General features: G+C 36.3%; 1 protein-coding gene across 1 annotated transcript in view; it reads left to right on the top strand.

Moving 5' to 3' along the window:
* NUS1 (NUS1 dehydrodolichyl diphosphate synthase subunit) overlaps window positions 1-21,735 on the top strand; it is a gene marked incomplete in the record, with an annotated part of 36,308 nt that extends 14,573 nt beyond the window's left edge. The window contains 4 exon segments of the mRNA XM_014591343.2: window positions 7,291-7,416; window positions 8,336-8,485; window positions 13,927-14,026; window positions 19,044-21,735. Of these exon segments, the coding sequence (XP_014446829.1) occupies window positions 7,291-7,416; window positions 8,336-8,485; window positions 13,927-14,026; window positions 19,044-19,134 (467 nt within the window).
* Between the last annotated feature and the right edge of the window lie 2,795 nt (window positions 21,736-24,530).

Genomic DNA, 24,530 nt, shown 5'->3' with positions numbered 1-24,530 from the left:
GGAACCAGCAGATGGTGTAATGGTTACATTACTGGACTCTCACATAGTTGATCGTGGTTCAAGTCCTGAACCCGGTGATTTAAAACTCATGCTGGGTGTGTGTGTGTGTGTGCCCAGGATCCTGAGAGGAGAATGGAGGAGAAGGGATTGTGGCTTGGCCATCCCCCCTGGGGGATGATTTCTTGCTTTTTGTCTCTCTGTCTCTCTTTGTCTTGCCAGTGAGTACACGAGCCCTATAGCAAAAAAAAAAAAAAAAAAAAAAAAAAAAAAGAGGACGAAAAAGTAGCTTAATTTTAAGTATAGGCATTTGTTTTGTTTATAAATAAGTTTGACAAATTCTATAGCTGATGAGGTATTTTATAAGTAAGAAAGATTGTTTCGGTGTTTATCTCATTTTTCTCTCTTCCTTTACTCCTATAAATCTTCTTCTTAGATATTTCTTGAAAAGTTTGTACAGGGGGCCAGCAAATAGTGTGGTGGTTAACTGGACTCCCACATGGCCAACCACAGTTCTAGTCCCCAGTCCCTTGGCTTGAAAATCATGCTAGGTATGTGTGCATGCATGCCCAAAATTCCAAGAAGAGAATAGAGGAGAAGGGATTACAGTGTGGTCATACCCTGGGGTGGTGAGTTCTCACTTTCTGTCACATTTATTAAGCACACACACCCTACGGCAAAAACCTTTAAAAAAAAAAAGTCTGTATGGAAGAAAATAACCACAGTAAAACTTTCTATTTCAAATTTAAAAGATGTATTACATGTGTATATTAAAAGCCTCATTTTACAGAATTGATTATACAGTTCATGTAAATTTTGAGTAAATCTGTATTTAAGGAATACAGATAAGATTTGCAGGTTGAATACTTACAAAGCTCCTGTTGCTTGGTTCTCTTAATTTGAAAAGAAGAAAAAGTGTATGTTATGACTTTATTACCAAGTTAGTTTGTATATTCTTGTGTGTCAGGATAGACTAGATATTGAAAGTTAACCTAAATACAACATAGTGTATAATCTAATAGGTGGATTGGGCATATTTAATTCTACAAGTTTTGAAATCTTTTCTGTTCCTGCCTTCTGTGACATAACAAATACTAGGATTTCTTCCTCTAATCGCCTCTTAATTCTGAGCCTTTGTCTTCCACTTCTAAATGTTGCAGTGTCGTAGAGTTGTGAGATGTATGCCCTTGCCTTTCTCTTGTTCACTGTATTACAGCAACTTGGCTTGGCCAGTATAGCTGGAAAACAGCCATAAGCAAATGGTGGGACTATATTCCAATAGCACTAGTTTGCCAACCCCTGTCCCAGATGATCTCTTTAGCCCTGGGGCTATAAATATAACTTGTGTGCTGAAGTGCAGATTTGTGTCTCCAGACCTGATCTTTCTCAATATGTCAGAGTTCTGTATCCAGCTCTTTACCTAATGTCTCCACCTTTGTTATTAGACATCTCCAAACGCCCAACATGTCCCAACAGTACTCTTGATTTTTTTCTCCCTAAACCGGGACCTTCACAGCTTTCCCATCATCTTAGAAAATATCGCTACCTTCAGTTGGTCAAGCTAAAACTTAGGTGTCATATATGTGAGTCTTGTATCATGTTTCACCTGTAGCCTATCAACAGGTCTCCAAATACCCTAAATCTGCCCCTTGTTTTGGTCTCCATTGCAGCCACCCAAGTAGCTACCATCATCTTTCTCTTGGATTATTGCAGTAGCTCCTTACTGGTCTTCATTTTCTTCTGGCCCTTGTATAATCTATTCTTCACTCACTAGTATAAAAGATCATTTTGATAACTTCATATGGGCAGAATAAAACTCTCCAGCAGCTTCCCATTGTACTTGGAATGCTTTCTGAGTTCATTTCCAAGGCCCACAGGTTCCTTCATGTTATGGTCACTGCCAATATCTCTAGTCTCTATGACACCTCTCTTTCCACTGTATTTTATCTTATACTGATATTTTTCTTTTCCTCGAATTCGGTGAGAAGCTTGAATGCCAAGAGAATATGCAGTAGATCCCCATAATAGTACTCAGCTAGGGGTGTATTCATTTTTCGTATTTTAAGAACTGAACAAAACCAGCAAACACCATTTTATTAAGTAATGCAATTGTTATAATAATTTAATATTTATTAAGTAATGTAATTGTTGATATAATAATAATTAATATAATTGTTAAATAATAATTGTTAAAATAACCATCAAATTTATTGATAATAATGGCCGTTAATAATTGTTTAACAATTAATATAATTATATTATCATTAATAATAAAATAAAAGTAGTTGTTAATGATCATAACTGTTAAAACTGTAAACTAGCACCATGGAGGGACTTATGTAATAAGGTGAAAAAAGCAAGGTACAAAATTGCATAATCACATCTACCAGGATTACATATGCATGTGGACAAAGGCTAAGGAATAACAAAAAGGAAAAAATAGTTGTGTTATGATGGAATGTTAGGGGACATTCCTGTATTGAATAGCCTAGATATTGTTTTTAATACTAGAATTTAAAACAGATGTTTCTTAGAATGTAAAGAGAAACCTATATTTGGCCTTGAAAGTGCATAGGTAATATTTATCGAGAGGTACCGAAAACATGGTCTCGGTAAGGTGCAGTTTTCCTAGAATAACATTTTATTTTTTCATGGAAATTGAAGGGGTATATCTATGTGTGTCTATTTTCAAAAATGGCTCTCTCATGGATCTTTTCCATATATATGTCATAGAGTTTATACATTTGGAAAATTGAGAGTCCATGAGATAAAGTTGTAGAGAAGCAAAACATAATGTAAAATTTTAAAGATTGTTATTGCTGAATCTTATTTTAGATTCCCAGCTCACTTAAAAATAATCCATTCATCTATCCTGCAAAACTGTCTTTTTTTTTTTTTTTTTTTTTTTTTAGAGGTTTTCGCTATAGGGTGCATGCGCTTGCCAGACAGACAGAGAGAGACATAGAGACAGAAAGCGAGAAATCACCCCCCGGGGGGATGGTCACGCCGCAATCTCTTCTCCTCCATTCTCCTCTCGGGATCTTGGGCATGCAAGCATATGCGCCCGGCATGAGTTTTAAGCCACCAGGTCCGGGACGCGAACCATGGTCAACTACGTGGGAGTCCAGCGACATAGCCATTACGCTAATGGCTGGTTCCCCTGCAAAACTGTCTTTAAAAGCCTTGAAAAAGAAACTCTAAAAAATTAGTCTTATTTAATAGATTTCACTGTTTTGGGGGAGGGAATTCAAAAGTTAAGAGTAAAGTAGGTTTACCATTATTAATTTATCAAGTTAGAAATAGTAGGGACCAGCCAGGTGGTGTGATGATTAAGGCAGTTCAACCCACATGGCCAGCTGTGTGGCTCAAGTCCTGGACCTGGTGTGTTGGGGGGAAAAAAAAAAGCCACTGCACTGAACACTAGGAGACCTGGATTTTAGGTCAGGCTCTTAGATGCTTGGCTAAGAATAATTATTGTTCTGAGTCTACTTCCTGATCTGTAAAAGGTTGGGATAAGATAATCTTGAAGCTCAATACTTCTATAATTCTGCAAAGTACAGTTTCTCGTATGTTTGAATATTAAATGCTTTCTGTTTAAATCATTTATTTCTGATTGAATGTAGTCTTTCTTTTACATAAAATGTAAAATGACTTTTTGTGATAGTTTCTTTACTTTTATTCCATACTTTAGCTTTAGTTTAGATCTCTAGGAAAACAACTTGAATTATGATATGAAAAGGAAAAAACCTTTGTTTATACTATATTATTAGAGAAATTGCCTCAGTCAAAGCTACCCTTATATCTTGTTGCTTTTTTTGTGTGTGTATCTTGTGATGTATATGTGTGTTTGTGTAGACTTTGAATCCTGAAGAAAATTAGAAGCTGATAATACTTCTAGGGGTACATGAGATAAGTACTATAATTGGATTTCTAGATGGGGGTCAAGTAATGAGATATTAGGAATCATCTTGTTCATAATTTGTCTTATCTATGCACTTATTTATTACAAAAAGTATGTATTTTAATTTCTAAATCAGCTGAGATAAAGAGAGTTGTTTAAAATAACTTTATGAAAGTGTTCTTTATAATATAGTTTGTGACCATGTATATTATTCTTCCTTTTTAACAGAATTTCTGCTTGTGTGTAATAAGGAAGTATCTGCAATTATTGTGAGAGGTTTCTGGAAACTTAAAATAGTCCATTTAGTGTCATGTCTCTAGGTTTTGTTACTAGAAGGCACTTTGTGTAGTGGTAATTCAGTTTATTAATTCAGCTCTTGCTGTATGGAAGGTGACTTAGAGAAAAAGAGATGAGTAAGACACAACTTCACAAGGCTATATTTCAGTATGGTGAGGCTAAGTTATAATAAACAAAATATTAATTATTAAGAGGTCTGAACAGTATATATGTGGAAGGGGTAAGGATGAGCCAAAGGAAGGGGGTACAACTGACTGAGGAAACTTCAGGTTTCTTGAAGTTAGTCAACATAGTCAGCTTACTATGACGAATTAGAATTTTACAAGTGTAGACCTGGGAAGGTAACATAAAGGATGGAGGTTAGATTCCCTTCATGTATTTTTGAGAAACGATGCAATTTTTTATTTGCTGGGATTAGAGTACTATAGAGAAATAGAAAGATTTATTTATTTCATAAATATAAATTATCTCTACTCATCAACTGTGGAAACAGAGACTAGAATGTTCAGTGTGTTAAGACATTAGGCATTTTAGGAACCATGGAAGATGGTAAAGTTTGAATGTGTCAGGATAGAAGATGTACCCAAAGAAGATGAAACTGGTTGTCAGTCCAGCAGTACTTGCTAGAAAGGGCACAAAGACCCATAAGAGAGTGCTTGTAAGGGCCAGCACATGGTGTGGAGGTTTAGGCAGCTGGATCTCACATGGCTGACTCCATAGTTCGAGTCCCAGACCTGATGACTTGATAAATATGCTGAGTGTTTGGATGTGCATGTCCAAATTCCCAAGAGAAGAATGGAGGAGAATGATTTGTACCCCCCCTCCCCCCACCCCGGGCTGATTTCTCTATCTCTTTCTCACTCCAGTGAGTGCTCATGCGCCTTGTACCCCCCCCCGCCCCGGGCTGATTTCTCTCTCTCTTTCTCACTCCAGTGAGTGCTCATGCGCTATGGGAAAAAATCTAAAAAAAACTCAAAAACAGAAACCAAAAAAACCTTAAAATCTTTTTCTGCTATCAAGGATAAAAACCATGATATTTTTCACATTACCTCTAACTCATGAACTATATCCTCTCAATTCTTCCTATGTGGTGAATCCTCCTTTTCCATTGCCTCAACAAATCATGTGTATACTACTGCATTAGTCTACCATGTGGTCTCTGTCCTATTGTCAGGGTGATTCTCCTAAAGATACAAATTTCTACATGTTACCCAAAAAAGTGTTACCCATTTGGTAGACAGAATGAAATTAAAATTTGTTCAATCTCTTTACCTGTTTTATCATATTTGTTGCATCAGTCACCCTTTGTCTTTTAAACATTCCAAACTCATGCTTTTTCTTAAGCATTTTCCCTATATAATATGCTCCACATTTTCTTCTCTTTCACACAACTAAGCTTAGGTCTTATTTCTTTTCAAAGTCTTTTTCCACCAAAGAGCACTTTTATAACTGCTGTCAATACACTTTATACTAACTTGGGATTTGTATACAACATATTCAGCAGATTCTGAGCTATGTTTTATATGGATGGGTAGTTATTTTTGTTTCACCATGTTCTTGCCCCAAGATAATCTTTTGTACTGCGTAGTTAGACCTGACCAAGAGTACAAAATAGAAACATAGATTAAAAAAAGCAATGGTCAGTAGAAAGCTAATTCTTTGGGGGCCAGCACATGGTGGTTAAGGGTACTGGACTCCCACATAGCTGACCATGGTTCGAGTCTAGGACCTGGTGGCCTCCTTTCTCACTTTCTCTCTCTCTCTCACGCACTCACTGTCCCTCTCTGGTCAAATTAAAATAAATAAAAAATAAAGTTTAAAAAAAAGCTACCTTTTTGAAAATAGACGAAAATTTGTTTTTTGTTAGTTATAGGTATTATCTGAAATGCTTGATACCAGAAGTTTTTCAAAATTTGGATTTAGTTTGGATTTCAAATAACTCATATACATAGTAAGATGTCTTAGGGACAGGACTCAGATCTAAATATGAAATTCATTTATATCTCATATAAACTTTATAAACATAGCGTAAAGATAACTTCATACAGTATTTTTTGTTTTGCAGTGTTTCGACCATGACCCTATCACAGTTTGGATCTTTCTGCCTTTGGTGGCAGATGGGTGCTCAAAAAATTTTGAATTTGGGAGTGTTTTGGATTAAGGATGTCTAACCTATATTAGTCTTATTTTAAATGTATGTCATATAGGTCCTTTGTCTTTCTCAATGATCTCATGGTAGTTGAAGTGTTAACTTTAGAGTTCACAGTTGGAGGCTCAAAAACTTTCATAGTTTATCTCTGGTTTGTTTGTATTTTGGGTTTTTTAACTTTTGTCTGTTCTCTGCTTTTAATATAATTCATATTAATTTCTCTTAGACTAAAACTAATCAAATTTAGTGTACCTGGTAAATCTGCTGAGGATGATACTTGGGAGTCAGAAATATATGGACTCTGGACCATGATTACAATTTAGAAATTTTGAACAAGTCCTTTAAAGACATTGTGTCTCACTTTCTTAATCTATAAATAAAAGTGTCAAGAAAATGACCTTTTAAAATTTCTCTCTAGGTATAAATTTCTGTCATTTCCACTTTTACTAAGTAGTTACTCCTATTCTTTTTTTTTTTCCCCCCCACTTTAAGCTGAAGCCAGACTCTCAACAAAGTTTTTCTTTTAGAGTCTAGTTTTTTTTGTTTCTTAAGAGAGAGATTTTTGCTATAGGGCATGTGTGCTTGGTGGAGAGACAGAGACAGAGAGACAGTGAGAAATCACCCCTTGTGGGGGCGGGGATGGCCACACCACAGCCCCTTCTCTATTCCCCTCTGGGACCTTGGGCACGCATGCACACATGCCTGATGTGAGTTTTTAAATAGCCAAGCCTGGGGCTCAAACTGTGATTGACTATGTGAGAGTCCAGTGATGTGACCATTACACCATCTGCTGGTCCTAGAGTCTGGTTTTTATGATTAGTCATTATTGTGTTTTTCAGGATTTCTTCAGTTCTGGATCCAACGTTTTCATAACAAGTGTACATTAATCATTAAAAAGGATAAATTAATCTAGTTGTGATTTATTTGCCTTTTTTTTAATTTTAAGGTATTTTCAAAAGAAATAATTCCAGATTGATGGATGAAATTTTAAAACAACAGCAGGAACTTCTGGGCCTAGATTGTTCCAAATACTCACCAGAGTTTGCAAACAGTAATGACAAAGATGATCAAGGTAAGCATGAGTATAAAATTGAATACGTAACAGATACAGATGTGTTTTGTTTTTATCAAGGCAAATCCTGTCACCTAGTCATTTATTCGTTCATTTTGCCCCTTTAATCTTCATAGTAAGCATCTATAATCATCAGGTTTAGACTTTTTCTTCTTCATCTTGTTAAAAGGTAAATTTTAGAAAAAGATAAAATAATGACTTTCATATAGATATTAAAAAGTAAGCATATATTAACGATTTTCTATATTTAGTTCAACAGGGAATTCAAAGAATAGACACCTTTATACCTCAGGAATATTAAAGCACATATGTAAATAGAGGGAAAACCTGTTTTTTATGGGGCAAGAATAAAGGTAACAGAACCTCTACTTATTAGGATGAATTTCCATATCTGTACATGAGAATTTTGCATTGTTGTTATAGTAATTCCCTAAAATCTTATCAATTATGAAATAGAACTCCCCTAGAGTCAGGATAATCAGGATTTGATAAGGCATATGCTATACATAATGCGTATTCTATTGAAACACAAATTTTCCTACAATCCTAATTTTATTACCTTTATTCTGGTGCTACTATTGTGTTATGATTGTAGTTGGGATTTTAGATGGTGAAAATGGTTAGCTTGTAATTAAAATTTCTATTTTCTAAAGGATTTAATTATAATGCAGGGTCATTCAGAGTGCTTTGAAAAGGTAGTATTTAAATATATATCTAAATGTGATTTTCAGTGTATAGCTTCTTTCAGGGCAGAATAGCTAAATAATTTTGATAGCAAAATGGAAAGGTTTAAAGAATGTATGCTTATGATAAGAAATGTGCCTTTATTTTGGCTTGGACTTAGTATTTCTTAAAACTGATTTTGAAATATATTTGGAAGAGAGTGGTTTTTAAGTTATCTTTTTTTTTCCTCCTCCAGTTTTAAACTGCCATTCGGCAGTGAAGGTGCTGTCCCCAGAAGATGGAAAAGCAGATATTGTGAGAGCTGCTCAGGACTTTTGCCAGTTAGTAGCCCAGCAGCAAAAGAGATCCACAGATTTGGATGTGGATATGTTAGACAGTTTACTTAGTAAGTCATACATACGTACATACATATATGTATATATATATGCTTTATTTATCTCACAAGGATATAATATGAGGGAAAATATTTAGGTTCCTTTCACACTGTGACTAGTTGTTTATACTTGTACTTCTGAAATTTAAAGACCCATATATAAAAATGATTTTGAGATAATGAAATTTGTATTCACTCACTTGCATGAGGACTTAATAGTAAAGGAGAGAGGACTTTTGAGGATTCTCTTGGTATAGGTGACTATTCTTGGAAATAGACCTTATGTTTCTTATCTCTCCTTTCCCATTCTCCCTTTCTTTTAAATTTGAACTTAATAGTTTTTTTAATAAAGCAATCCCAAGGATATACTTGTGCTATCACCCATCATTCTTTTATTAGTATTCTGTTATGCTGTACCAAATATACTCTACATTTGTCATGTTATATTAAGTATGAATGTCATATATATATATATATATATGAATTTTTTTCCCCTTCAACTTATTAGAGAAGTCTTTGATTTGCTTGTTCTCTCTACATCCCCCTAGGAACTCTTTGTCTTAATTTCATGGTCCTTCTGCTTACTATTAAGTTGTTTGGAAAATCACGGTGCATTTTTTGCATAGACAAATATGTCATGACTTTCCCAACAGCCCAAGTGTTAGCCTTGATTCTTTTGATGAAAAGCTATTTACCAAATTCACATCCATACATAGCTTTAAAAACTGTGATTTCAGATATTTATTTTTCATTGAGTTACCGTCTTTTCATTTTAAAAATAATTTAAAAAATGATTTTATCTAACTTTATTCATCATCTTTTTCAACTTGACCAGAGAGAGAGAAGAGGGAAAATGAGAAAGCAAGCTGCCAGGTTTGGGACTAACACCATGGTTGACAACATGGGAGTCCAGTGCCTTTAACCACCATGCCATCTGCCATTTCCTTTTACCTTATTTCTTAATTATCCATTTCCTGTCTAGCTCAGTATTTACTTAACTTTTTGTTCTTTCTTCTGCTCTGTCTTACTGCAGTATATTTATTCTCTTGTCTGTCATAGAGCAGTCTCTCTCTAACCTCTTGGTCTAACGCCCTACTTTCATCAGCTACTTACTTCTTACCTACTCTTACATTCTTTATTCTATCATTACCTAACTGCTTTATATTCAGACTTAAAGAGTAGTAGATCATGGAAGTACTTTGTGTTGTTATATACTAGTTGTATGTCTGAAATTTAAAGAGCCATATGTGAAAGGTTACTGGGATGCTGACAGTTTCCTGGACCCTGTCAGGCCTTAGCCAGAGAGTAATTTATGAAGATATCCTAGAAGTTGACACGGTCAGTCTTTGGATAAGTCGTAGAGTGTTGATTCCTGGTGTTGCTGTCAGAAGTCAGCAACTTGTGATAAATGAAAATGTGCAGTTCTTAAGTTATCTTAATCTGAAGAAGCAAACACTCCAAATGGCCATTATCCACTAAAGTTCTCTAGTGACTGTATTCAGTCTCCACTCTTCCTGCCCCAAACCAGGCAATCACTGGTCTGCTTTCCAGTGACACTTTGGCTTTTCTAAAAATTTCATTTTAAAGAAATCATATTGTGGTATTTTATGTCTTGCATTGTTTACTTAGCATAAATGTTTTGAGGTTCATCCATTTTGAATGCATTAGTGATTTATTTCTTCAATGGTGAGTTGTATTCTATTTTATGGATATACCACATTTTGTTTATTTATTCATCAAGTGATCATTCATTTGATTTGTTTTCAGTATTTGAGTAATGCTGCTATGATTATTCACCTACAAGTTTGTGTGAACATATTTTCCTTCCTCTTGAGTAGATCCCTACTAGTGTAATTGCTCTGTTTTGTGGTGAATAAATATTTACTTTTTAAGGAACTGTCAAGCTGTTTTCCAAATAGACTATACATTTATATCCCTATCAGCAATGTACAAGGTTCTGGTTTCTCCACATCTTTGCTAAGATATGGTATAGTGTCAGGTTTTTAAAAATTTGAATTTTAGCCTCTTTAGTGGACACATCGTAGTAGTGTTTTGTGGTGGTTTTCTTTTCTTTTCTTTTCTTTTCTTTTCTTTTCTTTTCTTTTCTTTTCTTTTCTTTTCTTTTCTTTTCTTTTTTTCTTTCTTTCTTTCTTTCTTTCTTTCTTTCTTTCTTTCTGTTTTGTTTTTGTTTTTGTTTGTTTTTGTTTTTGTTTTTAGTTTTTACTATATGGTGCATGTGCTTCCCAGAGAGAAAAAGAGAGGAAAAAGTGAAAAATCACCCAGTGGAGGGGTGGCCACCGTGCATTCCCTTTTCCTCTCGGGACTTTGAGCACGTATGCGCCCAATGTGATTTTCAAGTGACTGGAACCAGGACTCAACACTGTGAAGTTAGCCATATGGAATTCAGCACCTTAACTTCTGTGTTTCCTGCTGGCCCATTGTGGTGATATTCATTAACAATTTCATAATGACTAATTAAGTTGGGCATTTTTCATGTGCTAATATATCATCTGTATCTTTGGTGATGTGTCTATTCAAATATTTTACTTATTTTTAGTGAGTTGTTTGTCTTGTTACTGAATTTTAAGAGGCCTATTATATATTATGGATACATGTCTTTTATCCATGGTAAACTACATGATTTGCAAATACTTTTTCCCAACCTATATCTTACTTTTTAATTTTCTTAGTGATTTCCTTTAAACTGTGTAATGCTCCATGAAATCTAGTTTATCCATTTTTTTATTTCGTGGATCATGCATTTGGTATCTTTTTTTTTTAAAAAAAAAGAATTATTTATTTATTATTTTTATTAATAATGATAATAATTTTGACCAGAAAGAGAGAGAGAGAGAGAAACTGATAAACTGATGAAGTAAGCTGCTGGCTTCCAGACTCAACCTGTTGTTGGCCATGTGGGAGTCCAGCACCTTAACTACCATTACCACCTGCTGGCCCTCTTTTTTTTTTTTTTTTTTTTTTTTACTTTATGGCCTGGAGAGAAACAGAGAGAGAATGAAAGTGAGAAAGCACCCCCCATGAAGGATGGTCATGCCACAGTTCCTCCTCCTTCATTTCTGCTCTTGGGATTTGGGGTACTTGGCACACACATGCCTGGTGTGTTTTTCAGGCTGCCAGGACTAGAATCACATAGTTGGTCATGTCAGATGTAGCCTCCAGCCACCCAAACACCATGCCACATTGGACCTTAATGTCTTAATCTAAGACATTTTTGCCAAACTCATAATTACAGTTATTTTTCTTTGAAGTATTAAAGCTTTAACTGTTACATTTATGTTTGTAATGCATTTTGATTTAACTTAAAGTGTAATAGTTGTTTGATGACTGTTGAAAAGACTGTCTTTTTCTCCTGTAATTACTCTGATTCTTCTGTTGCAAATAAGTTGGCCATAAATCTGAGTTTATTTCTATGCTGTTTGTTTTATATCTTTGAATTTTATGTCTGTCCTTATAAAGACAAACTGTCCTGATTACTGTAGGCAAAATAGTAAGCTTTGACATCAGGTAATGTAAGTCCTTCAACTTTGATTTTTTTAAAGTTGCTGGCTTTTCAGGGTCCTTTGCATTTAAGTTAGGATCAGCTTTTCAGTTTTCAAAAAACTCCACTAATATTTTGATATGGATTGAGTTGAATCTGTAGCTCATTTGGGGAGAATTGCCATCTTAACAATTTTAAGCCTTGCAATCCATGAACATAGTATATTTCTCTATTTATTTGGGTCCTAAGTTTTCCCATATCAATGTTTAAAGATATAGAACTTCTACTGCTTTCTTTTAAAAAAATTTGCTAGTGGTTACATGCTCTCATCAGAGATAGACAAAGAGAAGAAGGATAAAATGGAATGGTTACACTACAGTCCCATCTACATTTCTCCAAGAGGGTGTATGCACTTGTCAAAGAGAGACAGAGAGAAAGATAGCTGGCAAGTACACTCTCTATGGGGCATGGTTATGCCACAGACCTTTATCCTTCTTTTCTCCATTTGTCGTTTGGGGGATCCATGTATACACGCCCAGCAAGCCACTGGGGCCAGGACTTGAACTGTGGTTGGCCATACGTGATCTGGCTTCCTTAATCATTAGTCCATGGGGTCAATCTTGAAATTATTTTCTTAATTTTATTTTCAGATTGTTGATACTATTTTGGAATACAGTGTTTTTTTAAATAATAGATTTTATATTCTGCAACTTTGCTAAAATTCACTTAGTTCTAGTAGCTTTTTTTTTTTTTTGTAAAGACATGGAGTTTTCTAAATATAAGATCATGTTTCCTATAAATAAAAATAACTACTGCTGTCTCTGCTCAGTTTTTCAATTTTAATTTTATTTTTTAGTCTGTCTTCCTGTGTGCATAGCTTAGTGGTCAGCCAGTGATTTAAGCACTGGTTGTTTTCAGATACTTTATACTTGTAAAGCTTCCATAATATCTCTGTGGTTTTAGAAAGTGCATTCAGAGTTGCCACCAGTTCTGAAGTGGGAATTCTGATGTGAGATTTGATTGAATGTTTACTTTTAGGATCTTCATATTAAATTTCTGTTACATTGCCTGTTTTAACTGAGACTAAAACCTTGGTCTTGTAAAAGTGTGCATTTTCGTTACTTGTTCCTTTTTGAATTTTCTGTTCTTAGCTTGCAAACCATGGGTTTTCACTTTTCTTCTTTCCCTCTTGCCCTCATCTCCATTTCCAAATTGACTCCTTATCTTTTGGCAACAAGTGACAAATTTTGTTAGTACTGGCTATCAGCCCCATGTTGTTATAACTTGGGGTTTTGAGTAAGGGGGTTGGCAGCAGTCCCGGGCAGTAAGGCTTTTGCCATTCTTATCTAAGTTCTTGCTTATTTTTGGGTTTTGATTTATTTGTTTGTTTTTATAGAGAAATCTTTTTTGTTATAGGGTGCATGCGCTCACCAGAGAGAGAGACAGACAGAGAGACAGAAAGCAAGAAATCACACCCCAGGGGGGATGGCCACTCCGCAATCCCTTCGCCTCTGTTCTCCTCTTGGGGTTTTGGGCGCGCGCGCACACACACACACGACTGGTATAAGTTTTAAGCTGCCAGGTCCGAGGCTTTGAACTGCAGTCAACCATGTGAGAATCCAGCAATGTAATCATTATGCCATCTGCTGGTCCTAGTCTCTATTTTTTAATTACCAGAGAGCTCCTGTGTTTGCCAGAGAGTCATATCAGATTAGATATATCTGGTAATACATCTAGTTAAATAGTCCTTTGGGAAAACTCACATCTGGAATGAACATAGATATTAAAGAATATGTTGGTGAGTTTGGTGGGGAGCAAGGAAACATACAAATGAAAAGAACAAATATTTCTCCAGTGTAAAAGCCAGAGTGATTACCGCATTTTGCCCTGGCCTTATTTTTTTTGTTTGATAAGCAATGCATGTTAAGCTTATATGTATGTCTTTATTTCCTAGGTTCAAATGGTTGTCCTGATCCTGATTTACTATTGAAGTTTGGTCCTGTGGGCAGCACATTAGGCTTTCTTCCCTGGCACATCAGATTGACTGAGATTGTGTAAGTAATTACAGGTATACTGACTTTATTTTAATTGAGCAAGTGTTTCTTGAGCCTAGCACTCTGGTGGGAATTCCCAAAAAACTATAATACTGGATTCTTTATCTCAGGTATTTCACAGTATCAGTGATAAATACTGATGTACATCAATGAGATAAACTTAAGAGTGGGTATGTTTGTGTAGGTATTTGGCATTGACACTAATTATCTTAGGAAATGAGGAATAAGATATCTCTCTCTAGGACAAAGTCATTGAAAGGTTTGATCCAGGCTGTATAAATAGTGTATAATTTTTGTATTTAGAGGAAAGTAAGAGGTACAGGGGTGAGAAGAGAATAAATAAATGAAAGAAAAGCTGAATTTTAAAGAATTAGTGAGGAAGGCCCAGCAGTTAGCATAATGGCTACGTCGTTGAACTCCCATGTAGCCAACTGTGGTTTGAGTCCTGAACCCGGTGGCTTAAACTCATGCCGGGCATGTGTGCGTGCGTGCCCAAGATCCTGAGAGGAGAATGGAGGAGAAGGGATTGAGGCGTGGCCATCCCCCCGGGGGGTGATTTCTCGCTTTCTGTCTCTCTGTCTCTCTCTCTCTTTCTGGCAAGCACACGTGCCCTATAGCAAAAACCTCTCAAAAAAAAAAAGAAAGAAAAAGCATTAGTGAGGAAACTGGGCATTTCAGAGCATAGTCAGTATTAGCTAATATAAGATGAAGTCAAATGTTTTAGTGATGTCAAAGTTTGGAAGACTAAATGTCAGGATAAGGAATGTGTATATTGGTCGACAGGCAGTAGGAAACCATTGAGCCTGAGGATAATGTGGGAATGGTGGTTTTGAAAGATTTTTGTTTGACAGCTATGAACTAGAGTCAGTTGATTTGGGAAAAAATGGGATAAAAGACAGGTGAAGAAGCCATAGCAATAATTTAGGAGAGAATACAATGGAGAGAGTGAAATTGACCTTTTTTGGTAAAAGTCCCGATGCTAAATAGTTTTAAGTTTTATGGACCATGCAGTCTCTTAATAGTTACTCTTCCCTATTATAACTACTCTGTCACTATAACTAAACAACTAGATTGTACATAAACAAATGGTGTGACTGTTCTGATAATACTATATGTATATAAAAACAGATTTCAGTCTCTCAGACTATATTTGTTGACCCCTGATTTAGAATAAAGGAAAAACTTGGTAGCCTTATAATATATTTAATCTTTGAATCTTAGAAGGAAAATGCTACTAATTCTGTCATGAGAACTATTTACCAAACATGGTTTTAGACTTAGTACTTTACTAATTGTGTTAAAAGTTAGAAAAGAAATGACTCATAATTTTTTGTTTTTTAAGTTTTGCCAAAAAAATACATATATACTTTCCAGAGAGAGACAGAGGAAAAGTGAGAAATCACCCCCCAAGGGGATAGTCATGCTACAATCCCTTTTTTTTGTTCTCCTTTCAGGATCTTGGGCATGCACACACATTCGCCCAACATATTTTTCAAGCCTCAGAGTCCAGGACTTGAACCGCTATTGGCCATGTGGGATCTGGCTTCCTTAACCACCATGTCACCTGACTGGCCCCAAAATGACTCTTAAGTTTTAAGTCAAAGTTACTGGGTGAATTACGGTGTTAATGAAAATAAACCAGGAAGTGATGGGAGCATTGATTTTTTTTTTTTTTTTTTTTTTGAGAAGGGGAAGAGTAGGAAAGACGCAAAAAATTTTCAGGCTATAGTCTATTTAGATGGAAATACTTTGTAGGACAGGTAAAGATACTGAATTGGTACTTATGTGAGAAGTCAAAGTTAAAGATATATTTGGAGAGGGACCAGCAGTTAGCGTAATGGCTATGCTGCTGGACCCCACGTAGTCGACCACGGTTTGAGTCCCAGACCCGGTGGCTTAAACTCACGCCGGGTGTGTGTGCGTGCGTGCCCAAGATCCTGAGAGGAGAATGGAGGAGAAGGGATTGCAGCGTGGCCATCCCCCCGGGGGGTGATTTCTCACTTTCTGTCTCCCTGTCTCTCTCTGTCTGGCGAGCGCATGTGCCCTATAGCAAAAACCTCTCAAAAAAAAAAAAAAAAGATATATTTGGAGATTATCAATACATAGTAAATAGTTGAGCCCGTAATAACACAAGACCCTTCCAAAGTACACGAAAGGGTCCTTTGAGAAATGCTCTGAGCTTAGAAACAGGAGGAGAAAAAGGTGTCAAAGTTACATCACATGTTGGAGTCAGAAAGGACTGTAGACCATCTAGTCCTGCCTCATTACATAGGTGGGAAATTGGAGAAGAGACATTGTTCAAGCAAGTAATAAAGTGGAATTCAGACACACATCTAAAAACTCTGGGTTTCCTTGTGGTGGGGATATGCTTCTCTTATTTTTATCCAGGGGTTTTCTAAGTCTTTTCAGGTCCCTGTGAGGTGGGCTACAAGAATGCCATCAGTGATACCTTGTAAAGTTGTGTAGGTTTAGAGGGAAGAATATGTTTTAGAACAGATAGATCTTGGCTTGAATCTTAGCTTTGCTGCTCCGTAATGTGACTTTGGAAAGCTATGCAAACTTCTGTATATTTGTATGCAATAGATATTTTTACATGGAGATGAGATGTTAAATCTGATGATAGACATCAGCTATCTAGCACATTAACAGGCTCCTGCACGTACCTGTGTGCTTATGTCTGCCATAGCTCTGTCACGTTCTAATGTGGTTTGCTTTCTATTCTTTTATCCTTGCCCAGACTGAGCACTATCATGGTGGGGACAGTGTTTTAATCATATATAGAGAAGTGGAAAGGTGGATTCTGACAGAACAGCTTGGAAGTAGCAAGATAGCTTCTAGACACTGAAGGGTTGTGGTCAGTGCTTCTGTAGGTGTGAGAGGAGATGAAGTTATTGGTGAGAAAGAGGGTGAGATGAGGTAGACTTAGGAAAATGGAGTTTGAGAGGAAGACATTTAAAACAGGCCTTAGCAAGAAGAATGTTAAATGTGAGGATTAAATGTGTCTTCTGAGGATGTCACTTCAGTTGAGTGAAATAGAAGGTTGATAACAGATTATTAAGAGATGATAAGAGGTTGAAAAGAATTATGTGAATTATGTGAATTGGCAGCCAGGGGAAGGATAAGAAAAACAAAGCTAAAGAGAACGACAGGGTCGGAGAAGAGTTCTTTCATAGTAGATTTATTCAGTCCTTTTTTTATGGTGCATATGACTTTGGAACTCTAAATTTGGTATCTTGTACTTTGGCCAGGTGTTTAACTTTCATACTATTTGGAATTTCCAAGCCTCTTATAAAACTGTCTAAATTAGAGATATTTTTCATGATAATTATTGTAAATTATTTTAGTATTTAAAATAGTTAAAGGAGTACTTTCTGGGTGTGTTGTTTACTCTGTCTTTAAAGTAATTGTCTTCATATTGTAATTCCTTGAGCAATTGGAAATACTGGAGATAAATGTTCATTTATTGATCACTCACCACATGACTTTAAAATATCGTCATGCATGGGTGCTGTGCAGTTCTGCCCTACATGAAATGTGTCTTTCAAAAATTATTGAGACCAGCAGTTGGCGTCATGGCTATATTGCTGGACTCCCATGTAGTCGACCACAGTTTGAGTCCCAGACCTGGTGGCTTAAAGTCATGCCAGGTGCGTGTGCATGCATGTCCAAGATTCCAAGAGGAGAATGGAGAAGAAGGGATTGTGGTGTGGCTATACCCCTGGGAGGTGTTTTTTCGCATTCTGTTTCTCTGTCTTTTTGTTGAGCACTGTGCCCTATAGCAAAACAAAACAAAACAAAACAAAAAACTCTCAAAGAAAAAATTGTTTAAGTATTGGCTTTACTCTGACCAAGAGGAGTTTTTTTTTTCCCCCAAAAAAGAGATTTTTGCTATAGGGTGTGTGTGCTTGCTGAAGAGACAGAGACAGTTAGAAAGTGAGAAACCATCTCGCAGGACTATGGCCATGTTACAATCCCTTCTCCCCTATTCTACTGTAAGGATTTGGGGCACACATGCGCACACACCCAGTGTGATTTTAAGCCACCAGTCTGGGACTCAAACTGTGGTCAACTACGTGGGGGTCCAACAACGTAACCATTACGCCACCTGCTGGTCCCAAGAAGAGTTTTTAAAGTGAATTTGAATGACATCCTGTAGATCTCGGCCTCCCATCCATCCATCCATCAATCAATCAGTGTAGGCTAATGCTTTTTTTTTTTTTTCCCAGAGAGGTGTTTTTTAATTTAAGAGAGATTTTTGCCATAGGACATGTGTGCTCACTGGAGAGACAGACAGAAAGCTAGAAATCAGCCCCCGCCTCCCAGGGAGTATGGGCTTGCCGCAGTCCCTTTTCCTCTAGTCTCCTCTCGGGACTTTGGGCACACATGCAATCCCAGCGTGAATTTAAGCCACCAGTCTGAAATTCAAACCATGGTTGACTACGAGGGAGTCCAGCGACATAACTATTATGCCATCTGCTGGTCCCAATTTAGGCTAATGCTTTAACAGTTACCACAATTTGCTTTTCTCTTCTCATGGTTAGAAAGGCAGATGTATTTTGGGAACCAGCAGTTAGTGTAATGGCTATGTCGCTGGACTCCCATGTAGTTGACAGCAGTCCGCGTTCCGGACCCAGTGGCTTAAAACTCACGCAGGGCGCGTGTGCGTGCATGCCCAAGATCCCGAAAGGAGAGTGGAGGAGAAGGGATTGTGGCATGACCATCCCCCCTGAGGGGTGATTTCTCGCTTTCTGTCTCTATGTCTCTCTCTGTCTGTGTGGCGAGTGCACGCGCCCTATAGTGAAAACCTCTCCCCCCCCAAAAAAAGGGCAGATGTATTTAAATTCAAACTGTTTGATCTAATCTCTTAGAAAGATCTCTTAGAAATAGTTGGGCATATTCTGTTTATATTTTATTTTCTTCTGTTAATATCTTTTTGGTTATTGTCTGGTTCCCTCAGCATCAAATTACAGTGTATCATCATCTAATTGCTATTTTTCCCCCTGTGTTTTCTTTTCAGCTCTTTGCCTTCCCACCTAAACATCAGCTATGAGGACTTTTTCTCTGCCCTTCGTCAATATGCAAACTGCGAACAGCGTCTGGGAAAGTAGTGATCCCTGATTGCATAACTTGACTTCAGGCTTTTGGAGAAAAGGACCCCAGTGACTCTGATGTTTACAAAACACCAACCCTGTATACACCTAGTTCATAATCCTCATAATTTATCAACAAACACAAAAAAGTGTCTTACTTGAGAGTGAGTGTGTGTGTGTGTGTGTATGTGTGCATGTATGCGTGTATGGAAATAAACTTATAAATGAGGGAAGTATTGGAGAAGGAAATACGTAGACCTGCATCTTTGAGCATCCAGCAGCAATGTTTTAGGAGTGGAAACTTCAGATTTATAGGCTTTAGCCTCACTTGTTGCCCTGATTTTGTGGGGAGAAGAGGGTGACTAGAGCTGTTTCAGTGGTTGTTTGTGGGGAGGGGAATAATTTTTGTTCAGTTTTTCCTAGTGACCAAACTTTAATTTTTAAGAATAATATATTGATTTATTAAGTGGAAGCATTCAGAGCTTGAGGAGCTCCAGGGGAATGGAGTTCTGTGTTGCTCATGTGTTAAAAACCTGCTCATCTTAGGAGCAGTGAGAATACCTGTCTTCAGATATCCGTCCATTTTCCTCTCTTACTTCTCTATAATCAAACAGTGCAACTTAAGAATGTTGCTCTGGTGTCGTGGGTCATGGAAGATCATTTGAAAAAGAACTTTTAGTACATTGAAAAGCAGAATTTAAAATTTTAAGTATCGGATTAAGCAATTATAAAAAGAAGTCAAATAAGGTATGGTCTTTAAAGGAAAATTTCCTTACAAAGGAAAGAAAATTTTGATTTTCTTTTTTGTTTGGATAAATATTTGAGGGAAGTTACTAAGGCATTCCTTTCCTCAAAATAATCTGTTCCTCTTTGGAATAGCACATTTAGGGCCATGTTAATACCCAGGGTTTTTACTTAGTACATCCTGATGGTGACTTTGCATAAATGATCTTTAAGTTGGATTGAGGACTATGTAGGGAAGAAATTATTACCAAAGTCTACAAAAACAATTTCAATCAATTTATTGTTCTCTTTTATGACAGAACAGCACTGTTTTTTGTTACTTTTAAAATTAATAAATGATTTCTTGATAGGTGTTTAATATTTCTTCCTTCATTGCTGAATCTTTGGACAAAATCCATTCTTTTTATTTGCTGGACTTTGAGAAAACTCTTATCAACAAATGTATTATAGTTATTTAAAATTGTACCTTTAGAATGGAATAGTTTAAATATTAGATCTCAGAAATCTGAGAAATAGCAAGGAAGACTGGATTTGGAAAGCACAGTCTGGAATTGCTTGTCAAATTCTGAAGCTATGAAAAATAAATGTTTCATCTTTGGATTATAAAACCCATTTATGATTTTAAAAATATACTTGAAATAAAAATGATTACACTAAATTTTGGTTCAGTGACATTACTTTGCACTTCATTGTCATTTGTACATTATAAGACTATTTTTTTCTTCCGGAAGTCTTAACTTATTCATGAAAATGTTGTGGGAAGTTACAGCACATCTAAATTTTATTAGATAATGTCCGATTTCTGTTCTTCTGTACTGTGGTCCATGTTATATGGAAACTTTTTTGGCTTAGTTTAAGACTGAATTCATGCCTTTCATAAACATGATATGAATGTCTTTTTAAGCATTCTGGAGCGAGTATAGCTTTAATGAATTAAATTTAGTGGGTCCAGGTGAAGATTTAATATTTGTTAAAATTAAGTTAATCAATACAAACTGGAATATAACCCAAGTCATGAAAGGTTTAATGTTTAAATTTTTGTACTTTTAGTTTCTCATCATTTCATAATGGTGTACACATCAGTGTAAATCTATATCCAGGGCTGCTTTAGTCGTAGGAAGAATCCCTTAAAACAGGTTGCTAGAGGTTTGAATTCAGATATAAGCATTCCAGATCGTCTCTACATGAGCTTAACTGCTAGTACAATCACCACAACTTGAATGGCATTGGTTGCTCCATAATTCTGGCCAAAATCATCACAAGTTATGCATCATCAAGGTTCCCTCTGCATTTTCAAGAAAATATAGTTTTAAAGAAAAGTGTGTGTGTTTATGTATTTTGAAGGATATTGTCTTTAAATTATTTCTTCTTGACACTCCACAGTGGAAAAATTACCAAATTAAACCTACTTTATGGATGGCAGCTTGGAGCATGGCAAGAAGTTGGAGAATTTGAATTCATTCCCAATTCTGGTTGTGTTTTGTTTCTTGAAACTAATTGACTACTGTCATAAAGTTTAAAGCTGAATTTTAATGTGAATAGCAAATTCTGGAATATTGTGACTAAGGCTTATGAATGCCCGTCTGAGAGGAAGGTGTTATAATATTAATGAACAGTGCCAAATACACTGTGCATATCTATAATTTCAATCTTTGAATGTATGTTACTTGATTGTCTCCCCCCTGTGTGATGGTTCCATGCATAGAGTCAGTTAAATTCTTGTGATGTTTTGTATGGCTGTAGACTTTGGCGACATGTAAATAATGTGTAAAGCAAGTTTTTATGATTAAGGAATCAAATTTATTGAATTTTATTATTGAAAGTTGAAACTTAACATGTATGAACAAATTCCAATAAAAGAATATACTCTTTTCATGGGCTATAGTATTATGTGAATGATACATTTATTACAAACATTTAGGGGCAGCAGACATGTAATGAGAAATTTATATAACTAGATAGCAATATTGTTTTTTAGGTGGTATGTTTTTGATTGAAATAAATCCTTATTTTTTTTACTGGGTTATACGTATTTGAAATCTTAACATGTTATTTGCTTTTTGTTAGATAATAGCGAAATAAAGTTCAGCTTCACTATTGTTTGAGTTATTTGAACTTCACGAAGTCTGAATTGATTTTTTACTGAATATTGAATTGCCAAAGTAAAGATATGTACATATATCCTTTAAAAATAGTTTTTGTCCTACCAGAAAATTGAAAGGGGAGAGCTGTTATTTATCTTATGCTACATTGAGTATTCACTTTACAACTTGAATGTAATGGTGAGACAATTGGCTTTTTGTGCAGTTTTCATCTAAAATCAGGTTTATCAAAGATCCCATTTCTTCTTCTTTTTTTTTTTTTTTGGAGAGGTTTTTGTTATAGGGTACATGCACTTGCCAGAAAGAGAGAGAGACAGAAAGCAAGAAATCACCCCCCAGGGGAGATGGCCACGGCATAATCTCTTCTCCATTCTCTTGGTATCTTCAGCATGCGTGCACACACGCCCGGTGTGAGTTTAAGCCACCGGGTCCGGGACTCGAACTGCAGTCAACTACATGGGAGTCCAGCAATGTAGCCATTATGCCAACTGTTGGTCCCATCAAAGATCCCATTTTAAAGTTTGTTGTTATTTCTTTCATGAGAGAAAGACCCTCAACAGGGTCCTCATGCTGCAGCCCACCTCCATTCTCAGCCAGCCAGGATCATGTGCACACACCCAGCATGTTCAGGAGGACCTCAGGTTGGAACCTTGGCCCTTCTCATGTGGCCATAGCATCTCAGAGAATATTACGTTACTGCTGTGTTCCTGCGGCTGGCCCAGTGATAGCATTTTAACTCTGCCTAATATGAAATGCCCACAACAAACATTACTGGAGTTCAGGACAGTTCAAAATTAACCCAGGAAACAATGTTAGTGTCAGTAATCACTTAAGATCTTATCTGATAGGCCAGTAACTGATAGAATTAGAGAATCAATGAAGAATAGAAGGAGTTTGCTTAAGATTAAAAGAAAAACAAAACAAAAACAATACATTCAATAGAAGGAAAAAGACAGGATTCAGCAAAGTGGAAATAAAGGAAAATAGCCATGGATTACATTTTTCGTGACAATCCATAAGTTTTTTGTACTTTAAATAATGTATCGTGCTGTAATAGGTTTTGTTTGTTTGTTTTTGAGAGGTTTTTGCTATAGAGTGTGTGCACTTGCCAAAAAGACAGAGACAGAGAAAGCAAGAAATCACCCCCCGGAGGGGGATGGCCATGCCACAATCCCTTTTCCGTTCTTCTCTCGGGATCTTGGGCATGCACTCACACACACCCAGCGTGAGTTTGAGCCACCAGGTCCAGGACTCGAGCCGTGGTTGGCTACATGGGAGTTCAGCAACATAGCCATTACACTAACTGCTGGTCCCTGTAATAGGTTTAATAAAGATATTTTAAAAAATGAAAACTATGAACTGATAGAAATTAAGAGTCTTGCATTCTGTTTTGTATTTGGCTTATTGTGTATGGAAATAAGCAGTTACAATAGCACATGAAAATAAATTATACAGCAGTTGTGCTCCACATTGTTGTCCTTAATGAATATTTAACTTTGGTCTAAATACTCTTTTTTTTTTTTTTTTAAGAGAGAGATTTTTGCTGTAGGGCACATGCGCTCACCAGAGAGACCAAGACAGAAAATGAGAAATCATCCCCCAGTGTGATGATCACGCTGCAGTCCCTTCTTCTCATTCTCTTGTTGGAATTTTGGGCATGCATGCACACATGACCAGTGTCCAGGACTCAAGCCATGGTCAACTACGTGGGAGTCCAGCACCTTGACCAACATGGACCTGGTCTAAATTCTTAATGTGACTATGCTTATCTCCTCTCTTGCAGCTATTTAGAGATGATGCATTAATTTTAGCATGACTCATATGCAGATGATTACAAAAAATAAATGTACTTTTAGATTAAACTATTTGGATTATCTCCTGTTGACCAAATTTATATTTTTTTCACTAGTAGCTAGTAATTTAAGTTGCAGTTATGAGAACAAGAGAAAATGGTTTAGAGAAGGAAAGATTGAGCAAAGTGAAAAAAACCAACATAGGTAAGTGTTAATGGTATATATAGTTCTGTATTTGTATAGAGTAATATTTCCATTCTGATGAAGATTTATTTCAGTTACTATATATTTACTGATTTGGTTCTGTAAACCCATCCTTTATTTTAATATATACTTAGCAATGTTAGTTCTTAATAACAGGTTTACATAAAAGCTGCCTTAAATTTCTTATTTTTACATTCATTGGAGAAGTGGAAGGTAATGGTAAGAGTAACTTTTCTCCAAGGGAGGAACTTGCATTTTAATTTGGTTTCAGATTGGAACTTGAGAAAAATTTGGAACTATTTACCTGGAGATGTTTGATATGTGTTTAGTCCTATGGTCCCCAACTTGAGCAATTTTGCCTTGCAATAGACATTTGACAATGTCTGGAGACATTTTTTTTATCACAACTTAGGGAAAGGAGGATTTGAGAGGTACTAGATGTTTAGAGCCATGGAGCTGCTAAACGTGCTAAAGTGTTCAGATAGTCCCTTGGAACAAACCAGCCTCAAATGTCAGTAGTGCTGAGACTCAGCATCTTTGGTCTAGTGTGATTTCCATAGTTCTTTCAGTC

This window comes from Tupaia chinensis, unplaced genomic scaffold, assembly GCF_000334495.1.
Source record: "Tupaia chinensis unplaced genomic scaffold, TupChi_1.0 Scaffold000563_1, whole genome shotgun sequence".
NCBI classification, from domain to species: domain Eukaryota; kingdom Metazoa; phylum Chordata; class Mammalia; order Scandentia; family Tupaiidae; genus Tupaia; species Tupaia belangeri.
The sequence above is the reverse complement of the archived record's forward strand: the minus strand, read 5'-3'. Positions and strand labels throughout refer to the sequence as shown.